This window comes from Nicotiana sylvestris, chromosome 12, assembly GCF_000393655.2.
Source record: "Nicotiana sylvestris chromosome 12, ASM39365v2, whole genome shotgun sequence".
Taxonomy (NCBI): domain Eukaryota; kingdom Viridiplantae; phylum Streptophyta; class Magnoliopsida; order Solanales; family Solanaceae; genus Nicotiana; species Nicotiana sylvestris.
The window spans coordinates 75,156,832-75,166,950 of record NC_091068.1 but is presented as its reverse complement, the minus strand read 5'-3'; the positions used below and the strand labels follow the sequence as shown (position 1 = coordinate 75,166,950).

At 42.3% G+C, this 10,119-nt stretch overlaps 2 protein-coding genes across 2 annotated transcripts; both read left to right on the top strand.

Moving 5' to 3' along the window:
* Window positions 1-1,302: 1,302 nt before the first annotated feature.
* On the top strand, window positions 1,303-2,334 carry LOC138883227 (uncharacterized). The gene has a single exon (XM_070163897.1). The coding sequence runs from the start codon at window positions 1,303-1,305 to the stop codon at window positions 2,332-2,334; it is 1,032 nt and encodes a 343-aa protein (XP_070019998.1).
* Window positions 2,335-2,373: 39 nt separating this feature from the next.
* On the top strand, window positions 2,374-7,455 carry LOC138883226 (uncharacterized). Its single transcript, XM_070163896.1, has 5 exons — window positions 2,374-2,679; window positions 3,232-4,706; window positions 4,942-5,477; window positions 6,842-6,999; window positions 7,135-7,455. Exons 1-5 carry the CDS (start codon window positions 2,374-2,376, stop codon window positions 7,453-7,455), a joined length of 2,796 nt encoding a protein of 931 aa, XP_070019997.1.
* Window positions 7,456-10,119: the final 2,664 nt, after the last annotated feature.

Below are 10,119 nucleotides of genomic sequence, written 5' to 3'. Positions count from 1 at the left end.
TGCGTATCAAATTTTGGCGCCGTTGCTGGGCAATACAATTTTGAAATTACTAATTAGTGTGTGCTTTACTTTATGTCTTAGTATATTCCATCACACTTTGCTTGTTTTACTTGGTGTTGCAAGGAAAATATGGCCGAATATGAAGAATAAATGGAGGCAGAAATGGAAAGAAATCCTTTTCCGGACATAGAGGAGTACATTGAGGATACAAATGCTATTGTACCTTCGGTCGTTGGCGCTGCAACTTTCAAGGTGGAACATGGTTTAATCCTTATGCTCAAAGCGAAGGGATTTTTTAGGAATTCCACTGATGATGATCTGACACAACATCTTAGAAACTTCTTGGGTGTGTGTGCGATGCATAAGCAGAACAACGTCTCGGATGATGCTCTAAGGTTGAGGTGCTTCAAGTACTCACTAGCTGGGGACGCAAGGAACTGTCTTTAGAATATGCCACCAAATTCCATTCATTCATGGCCTGAACTTGTCCGGGCATTCTTAGCTAAATAGTTCCCGCAAAGTAAGAAGTCTGAGCTCCGGGATAAAATTTTCTTTTTCAAGCAGGTACCGGGAGAACATCTATATGAGGCATGGGATCGGTTCAAGTTATATTTGGTGAGGTCTGTCAACCATGGTTTTTTGGATTCTATCTTGTTGGAAAAATTCTACCTGGGCTTGGATCCTATGAACCAATCTATAGCCAAGAATGCAGCTGACAGATCTTTCATGGACAAATCATTAGCAAGGGTCACACAAATACTTGACAAAATGGAAAAGCATAATCAAACATGGCACTCAGAGGACACCACATGTGGAATTGCATATGGAAATCCTTCCTTGACCAACATGATCAAGTAAAATCAAGAGAGGGATCAAGTGATTGCAGGGCTTGCCACAAATGTCAATGTGTTGACAAAGATGTTCACAGAAAGCCAAATGAAGAAAGTAAATATGGTGGAAGATGTGCAACCCATATCAAATGAAGACTTTGAGGAGGCAAACTATGTCAACAACTCTCAAGGAGGTTATCAAAGGCAACAATACCAAGGTCAATCACAACCAAATCAATGGAGGCTTCACTCGCAAGGGCAAGGCAACCAACAGTAGAGAAATGACCAAGGCGTCTCAAATCAAGGTAATTAGAAAAACAACAACAACAACTCCCCAAATCAGAGTTCAAACCCTTATGTTCCTCCAAAGGGTCACTATTCAAATCAAGGTTCCTCAAGTAAGTCTAAGTTGGAAGGAATGCTTGAACGGGTATTGCAAAATCAAGAGAGGTCCGAAACTTCTATGAGTAATATGACCGAGCTTGTTGGTTCTCATACCGCATCCATTCAAAAATTGGAGATGCAAATGAGAGACCTCTCTAGGAAACAAAATCCGAAGCAAAAAGGGACACTTCCAAGTAACACAATTGCAAACCCCAAGGGTAGTGGGAGTGGTCCAACTTCTTATGTCATGGAAATTACTACTTGGAGTGGGAAGGTACTACAAGGAGGGAGTGAACAAGTGGTTGAAGTTGAAGAGTCCGAACATGAAGTTGAGGTTGAAAATCCAAGCGTTGTTGAAGTTGAAAAGGTTCCGGAAGAGTTGAAGGTGCAACAAGAAAACCGGGAAGAGGTAAAGGAAAAGGTAAATGAGACACCAAAAACTCTACCACCTATTCCTAGACATCCTCCTCTATTCCCTCAAAGACTTGCTAGGAAGGGTGATAATAGCAAACTCGAAAAGTTCTATGACATTCTCAAGCAATTATCGGTGAATATTCCATTTGTGGAAGCATTTCAAGAGATGCCGCATTTTGCTAAATATTTGAAAGATTTGATTACCAATAAAAGAACCACCAAAAATAAAGTGGTGAATGTGACTCACCGGGTTAGTTCCATCATTGCAACATCTACCGTTCAAAAGAAAGAAGACCCGGGAGCTTTTACCATTCCTTGTACTATTGGGGCACATGATTTTGCAAGAGCCCTTTGTGATAATGGGGCTATCATCAACTTGATGCCTCTTGCCATTTACAAGCAAGCAGGGTTAGGTATGCCAAGGCCTACAAGTATGAGATTGCAAATGGCTGATCGTTCCATAAAGAGACCAGTGAGAATTGTTGATGATGTACTTATGAAAGTGGGAAAGTTTCATTTACCCGCCAATTTCGTAATCCTTGATTGTGCAGTTGACAAAGAGATCCCTATCATTTTGAGGAGACCGTTCCTAGCCACAGGAAGAGCACTAATGGATTCGGAACGGAATGAGATCAAATTTCGTGTGAATGATGAAGAGGTCACATTCCAAGCAAGCAAGGGTATGAGACTACCACATGAATATTAGATCATCTCGGTGATTGATGTTGTTGATGAAGTGGAAGATATGGTTGAAACGAAAGAACAATGCCCTTGTGAGACGTTGGTGGCTATTTTGGTAAACTTTGATAGTGAAGATATGGAAGGATATATGGAATCAGTAAATGCTTTGGAGGGGCTCGGGTCCTACACTTATGCTCTGGCAAAGCTCTCTCTTGACTTGGAGAATAGAGCCACTCCTCCCGCAAAGCCTTCTATTATTGAGCCACCGCAATTAGAGCTCAAACCACTTCCACCACACTTGAGGTATAAATTTCTTGGCTCAAATGATACTTTACCGATAATAGTTTCTTCTTTGTTAAATGATGTGCAGGTAGAACAATTATTGGAATTCTTGAAGGAGCTAGGCAAGATATTGGATGGACAATTGTGGATATCCGAGGGATTCCCCCTCCCCCCACCCCCCAGAATTTCGAACACAAGATCCAATTGGAGAGTAAGACAAAATCAAGTGTGGAACATCAATGACGGTTGAACTCATCCATGCAAGAGGTGGTAAAGAAAGAAATCATCAAGTGGTTGGATGTCGGGGTATTCTACCCCATTGCCGATAGTTCTTGGGGTTGCCCGGTGCAATGTGTGCCAAAAAAGGAGGCATGACCGTGATTGAAAATGATAAAAATGAGCTCATCCCAACAAGAACGGTCACCGGATGGAGGGTGTGTATGGATTATCGAAATGTCAACAGTGCCACATGCAAAGACCATTTACCTATGCCTTTTATTTATCAAATGCTTGATCAGCTAGCAGGAAGGTCATTCTTTTTCTTTCTAGATGGATATTCAGGCTACAACCAAATCAACATAGCACCGGAGGACCAAAAGAAGACAACATTCACTTGCCCTTATGGAACTTTTGCTTTTAGCCGGATGCCATGTGGTTTGTGCAATGCTCCGGCTACTTTTCAAAGATGTATGATGTCCATTTTCTCCGACATGGTGGAGATTTTCTAGAGGTTTTCATGGACGACTTCTCGGTGGTAGGTGACACTTTTGAGCACTGTCTTAATAATCTTAGACAAGTGCGTAAGAGATGTGAAAAGACCAACCTTGTGCTCAACTGGGAGAAATGCCATTTCGTGGTGGATGAAGACATTGTATTGGGGCATAAAATTTCAAAATATGGCATAGAGGTTGACCAGGCAAAGATTGAGATTATTTCAAAGCTTCCCCCGCCTACTTCCGTTAAAGGTGTTCGAAGTTTCTTGGGGCATGCCGGGTTCTATTGGCGTTTCATCAAGGATTTTTCCAATATTGAAAATTCTATGTGCAAACTCCTTGAAAAAGATGCGAAATTTGTGTTTGATGAGAAATGCCTCAAAGCCTTTGAGGAATTGAAGCAAAAGCTCACCACGTCACCTATTATTGTCATACCCGATTGGTCTCTTCCTTTCGAGCTCATGTGTGACGCTAGTGGGGTAGCTATTGGAGCAATGCTTGGCCAACGTCACAACAAGGTTCTCCACCCGGTCTATTATGCAAGCAAGACACTCAATGGAGAGCAAATAAATTACACGGTGACTGAGAAAGAATTTCTTGACATTGTCTATGCCTTTGAGAAGTTCCGAGCTTATTTGTTAGAATCCAAGGTGATAGTGTACACAGATCATGCTGCTCTTCGCTATCTCATGGAAAAGAAGTATACGAAGCCTAGGTTAATTCGGTGTGTCTTGTTGTTGCAAGAATTTGACTTCAAGGTCAAGGATTGCAAGGGAACTCAAAATCAAGTAGCGAATCATTTATCAAGGCTTGAAGAGGCAGGGAGGCCGAAGAGAGATCTTGAAATCAATGATGCATTCCCGGATGAACACATCTTGGCCCTATCGAGCACTTTTGCTCCTTGGTATGCCTATATTGCTAACTACTTGGTTAGTGACCTTATTTCGGATGGATTACAATCATATCAAAAAAAGAAGTTTTTGAGTGACTGCCATCAATACTATTGGGAAGAACCATTCTTGTTCCGTGTTTGTGCTGACAACATCATCAGAAGGTGTGTTCCAGAAGAAGATATTATGCCAATTCTAAATGCATGCCATGACTCACCGGTTGGGGGTCACCATGGGGGAAATCGAATTGCGGATAAGGTGCTTGAATGTGGTTATTATTGGCCGTCGATCTATCATGATGCCAATCAAATGGTCAAGGCTTGTGACCAATGCCAAAGACAAGGATCAATCTCCAAGAGTCATGAAATGCCAATGCACTTTGTGATGGAGATAGAAATCTTCAACGTGTGGGGAATTGATTTTATGGGTCCCTTTGTAAGCTCTTGTGGGATGAAATATATCTTGGTGGCTGTGGACTATGGGTTGAAGCAATTGCCTTACCAAATAATGAGGCAAGAAGTGTGACCGCATTCTTAAAGAAAAACATATTCACTTTGTTTGGCACTCCTAGAGCCATTCTTAGTGATGGTGGGTCTCATTTCTATAACAAGGCTTTCACGGAGATACTAGAGAAATATGCATCAAGGATAAGGTGGCCATACCTTATCATCCCCAATCAAGTGGCCAAGTTGAAGTTTCCAATCGGGAGATAAAGAGCATTCTAGCAAAGACTCTTAATGCAAACAGGACCGATTGGTCAAGGAAGCTAGATGGCGCATTGTGGGCGTACCGCACGACGTACAAAACTCCTATTGGCACTTCTCCTTATCGGTTAGTCTTCAGAAAAGATTGTCATCTACCCGTAGAACTAGAACACAAAGCCATGTGGGCTCTGAAGAGGTTGAACTTGGACTGGGCTGAAGCTGCAAATTTGAGGTTAACACAACTCAATGAAATGGAGGAATTCCGTTTCCATGCATATGAAAGTGCAGATGTGTATAAAGAAAGGATGAAGTTCGTCCATGACAAAAAGATCATGAAGAGGGAGTTCAAGTCGGGTGACTTGGTTTTGCTCTTTAACTCAAGGCTCAAATTGTTTTCGGGCAAGCTCAAATCGAAATGGTCTGGTCCGATCAAGGTGGTAAATGTCTCTCCTTTTGGAGTTGTGGAACTAGAATCGGAGGATGGGCTCCGAACCTTCAAAGTGAATGGCCAGCGGTTCAAGCACTACTTGGGCACAGACAGAGAAAAATATTTGGTGGAGCAGTTGGCTCTCAAAGATGGTCCATGCCTGACCAATGAGTGAATCCTAAGGAACGCCAATTATGCCACGACGTTAAATCAAATGCTTCATGGGAGGTAACCCATGTGTGGTAACACCCTTTTTGGCCTTTAATTTTTTTAATTTTTGCTAGATAGATTTAATTGAGCAATTTAAAGTGTGTGTTAGAGTGAAGGGGATTCAAAAGATCATAAAACTGGGTAAGATTGCATAAAAAAGGAACGAAAACCAGCTTGTGAATTTTGCTACGCATATGCGGTCTCATTTTTACTATGCGGACTGCATTGTGGTCGCAAACCCAGACAGTGTGTTTGGCTAAAATTGGTGATAAAATTGCGACAAGGTGGTGCACTTTGCGGACCACATTTCCACAATGCGATCTCATAGTGCACCGTATATTTGGCCATCCAGCAACTCAATTGAATCCACCGCATAACACTTATGCGGTCGCATAGTATGATATGCGGTGACTTACCCATCGCAAATCGCTCAGGTACGTCCTTCGCATCTCTTCATTCAAAACAAAACGAAAACTTTTTTTTTATTTTTTATCAGAAATAAAACAAAACGAATAACAAAACGAAAAAAAAAAGAAAAGGAACGGAGAAGGCAAACCGGCTAGTGCATTACAAGCATAAGGCAAACACCTGTGAAATCATCTCCCAAGTGTGCTCATAAACTCATCACTGGTATGTTTTCCTTGTTCCGATTTCATCCTTGTATGCTTTAATTTCAATTTTTTCTTTGTTTCAATTTCCTGTTTTTCTTTTTTTTCTTGTTTGTGTTTTGTAGTTAGATGTTTGTTCATAATGTGATTTTGGTTAAGTAGTGTGCTTTGGGGTGTTGGGTAGTAAAAATTAGGTCTGCCATTGTTGAGGGTTAAGTTCAATCGTTGGGAGTGATGAATTTTGTGGCTCGCATAATCAAAATGCGTTCCGCATTTCTGCCGTAGAAGAAAACCCTAGCAGGTTGAGGAAGATGACAAAATGCGGCGACTTTGCGATAACATAATTGATATGTAGACCGAAAAGTCACCGCATACTGACACATAATACCCAGTTTAATAACATGCTGTCTGCGACCATTTTGCGATCGCATATCCAAGTTTGCGGTGGATTTTGCGATCTCATTTTGTGATTTTGTTTTCTGAGAAATCAGGTATGCGATGGTAATGCGAACCGCATAGAGGTTATGCGATCTCATAACCCATCGCACACTTAGATCATTTGAATAGCCTGAGAGTTTGCGATCCGCATAATAGTTATGCGACCGCATAACCTGTCGCATTCTTAACCTTTTCTTGAGTTTTTTTTGTTTTCTTTTCATTAATGCCTACCATGTTGCTCATGTCTCATTTCTGTGCAGATATGGGTCCTAGGAAACATCCAGCCTCTGCCCAGAAAAGGGCCTCCTCCAGTCGTCAAACTCAACAAGCAAAATGTTCGCGACCGGACCCTATTGCTATACTTCCCTCCCAGTCTGATGAGAAGGAAACCTTGCCCGAAGTTGACCTACAAGATGAGGCAAGAAGGAAACAATGAGATGACTTCCAGCTAAGTTTTGGGGTTGAAGGGTTCAGGGATCTTTATAGAGAAAGGCTAACCAAACGAAAAATCCTGGTCGAAAAACAACTAAGCTTGAATGGGCTACAAGAGCAGTACCCACACATATGGGAGAACATCAAAGCAAGAAAATGGGAGTGCTTCACTGAGCTGCCTGATGACTATAATGAAACTCTTGTCCGTGAGTTTTATGCCTCATATGGAGCCTCCAGGACTGCTCACCACAAACGCAACAGGGTTTTCTGTGACACTATGTTAGTTCGAGAGAAGAGCGTGTTCTGCAGCAGTGAGACCATCAATGAGTTTTACTTCCCTAATTGGAGCCCGGGTGCAGCAGAGTATGTAGCTAAATGGGCAAACCGGGATAATAAGCGAAGGTGGATAGCTTTTGTAATAGCCAAGGGGACCCCTGCTTAGATCAACCCGTTGCATAAAATATTAAAGGAGGATCTCACATGAGAGGGCATATTTTGGCTTAGCTTTGTCACATATCGATTGATACCCTCCGGAAACGAGACTAACATAAGGATTGAGAAAGCTTTTATCATTGCATGCATTATGGTGGGAATCAAGATTGATGTGGGTGATTTTATCTTCTGAGAGATAGGGATCCGGGCAAAACAGACAACTACATCACTTCCATTCCCCTACTTGATCACAGCCCTCTATAAGGCTGTGAAAGTCCCTACCATGCCACACACTGACAAGACAGGGAATGTGGTGAATGATATTGATATCACGCGCATCAATGACTTAGCAGATGTTGCTCCCCTAGAGGTTCAGACTCAGGTTCCTATTGATGTAGAACCCTCAGATTCCCAGACTCCAGTGTCTCCTCAGGCTACAGTAGCATCCGCTTCCACTTCACAGCCCACTTTTTAGTCCACCATTGCTCAGCTCTCTACTGCACTGCCAGCTATCTCGAGGCTAGGTCTCTTAGCGCAACATGCCAATACAAAGGTAGACCAACTCCTGAAGAGTCTCCTTACCCTCATCAAGCAACCCCTAACTCCTATCTAGTATTCACTGACGGCTCTTCAGCAGCAGCAAACATCTTGTGGGGATCGCTTGCAACAGCTTGAGTTGAAGGTTGAGAAGATCGAGCGAGGAGAGGTTAGTAACTTGCCAAAGCTCCAGGAGGAAGTTTCCACTATGAAGACTGAGCTCCACAAGATGCAGACTTTGGAGTTCGATCTATCATCCTTCCCGCCCAAGGAAGGTGAGCAGGGAGCAGACACAATAGCACCAGGCCTGGATCTTGATTTCTCCACACTGATGACAGATATTGCACCTTCGACTGTCAGGGCTTCCCAGCCTCCAGCTCCCTCTACACATATTGATATTCTTTCCGAGGAATATTTCGGGCAATCTGCAGAGTCCAAAGGTGAGGAGGCAGACGAGGCAGAGGATGAGGAGGATTCATGGTCCGAGGAAGATGATGGCCCTCAAGAGAAGGGCAAGCAGGTTGCTGCCTCGACAGTTGAGGATGAAGAAGAAGTAGCCATTCAGGTGGCAATAGCACATTTGCTAGCAGATATTGTCACCCCAGCAGATCCATCGACCACTCAGCCATCAGCAGGTGAGGCTAGCAGCTCACAGGCCCCAGCTCCAGTATTGGGTCATCCAGATATCCCTCCTCCATCAGTGGAGGTCACTCCTCAGTCTGAGATCTCATCGATCATAGCTTCAGCATTAGAGGGTGACCCCACCATCACTCAGCCGGCTTCCAACTCCCACAACACTTAGTGCACCTCCGGGAGCCCCTAAACTCTATTTACGTTCTTATGCATTGGGGACAATGCATGCTTTTTAGTTGGGGGTGGTAGCCTTGTATATATTTTTGTGAAATTGGCAACTGTTGTACATGTTTATGTTTTTGTGTTGTATAAGCAAATTTCTGTATTTATTTGTGTTTTGTGATTCTGTATATATTGGTGTTTTGTGGTTTTAGTGCATAACTTATCCTTGTGTATAAAAAAACAAAAACAAGTAGATAGTTGCATGTCCATCTTTAGTAATTAGCAATGACCTCCCCTTGGTTTTTCTTCGTCGGGTTCTTTTCCAAGGGTGTAATAGTAGAACTAGGACAGTAGAATGAAACATGTTGACTGGTTTGGTGTAATTGTCTAGTTTCAAGCATGTGTGCCTGTATATAGCCTATACCCTTCCATTAATATATAAAAAGAGATATCAACTGTGTGAACTTGAGGCTCGCTCTGTGACTCTATGTCTACCTAGAGTTATACCTGTATATATGATGAAAGCTTTGAGTTGTCAAGTGTTGACTCGATGGCTTCAAACTATGTGAGCCAAATAGTTCGTGTGCCATGTGTGTGAGTCTTTGCGTAAATAGTTCTTGTGTTTACTTCTGTCATCTAGAACTTGCCCGGTTGGTTTTTTGATGCTTATAATAATTATATTTGGTTGGAGAAATGACCTTAGGCCATCTTTGTGATTTTTGGAAAATCAGTTAGCCTTTCAAGCCACCCATTGTACAGATAGTATCACTAGTCACCCCATTTGAGCCTTTAACCTTTTATTTGGATACCTCATTACAAACCTTTCCCTTTGTGTAAAATAATTCCCTCGTTTGAACTCGTCCTTCCTTGAACATTGAGAATGAGGCTAAAAGCCTAAGTTGGGGGTGTGGTGTCAAGCCGAAAATTGACAAGGTTGTGCAGTGAGTGTAGGAAAGTGTACCTCAAAATGTGAAACTAATCAAGCTCCAAAAGCAAAACTTGTGAAAACAAAATATAAGAGTTGTTAGTATATATACATAAGGAGTCTTAAAGAGAATAAAAGAGGTAGTTGAGGTGGCTCAATGTTGGAAAAGTAGAAGCTAATGAAGGCTATGTGGTTTGAATTGAAGCAAAGAGCAACAAGAAAGAAAAATGTGAGTAGTGTTCAAGGACGGTGTAGTCACTTGTACCCAAATGCTTATCCGACCCTTCCCTAAACCTACGTTACAAGCTTAAAAAGGCCTTATGGGATCTCCAGCCGAGCGTTCTTAGAATAAAGCGATGAATTAAAATAAGGGCAAGCTTATGGTATGGTATGTTGGAACACTTGAAACTCTTTGTG

What these genes read in the sequence shown, in the direction of transcription:
- LOC138883227 (XM_070163897.1), top strand. Translation starts at nt 1,303, where the DNA reads ATGACCGAGCTTGTTGGTTCTCATACCGCATCCATTCAAAAATTGGAG.
- LOC138883226 (XM_070163896.1), top strand. Translation starts at nt 2,374, where the DNA reads ATGGTTGAAACGAAAGAACAATGCCCTTGTGAGACGTTGGTGGCTATT. An exon ending in CTTTGTTAAATGATGTGCAG is followed by an intron (nt 2,680 to 3,231) that starts GTAGAACAATTA and finishes TTTTGCTTTTAG; the next exon opens with CCGGATGCCATGTGGTTTGT. An exon ending in TTGCCTTACCAAATAATGAG is followed by an intron (nt 4,707 to 4,941) that starts GCAAGAAGTGTG and finishes TAATGCAAACAG; the next exon opens with GACCGATTGGTCAAGGAAGC.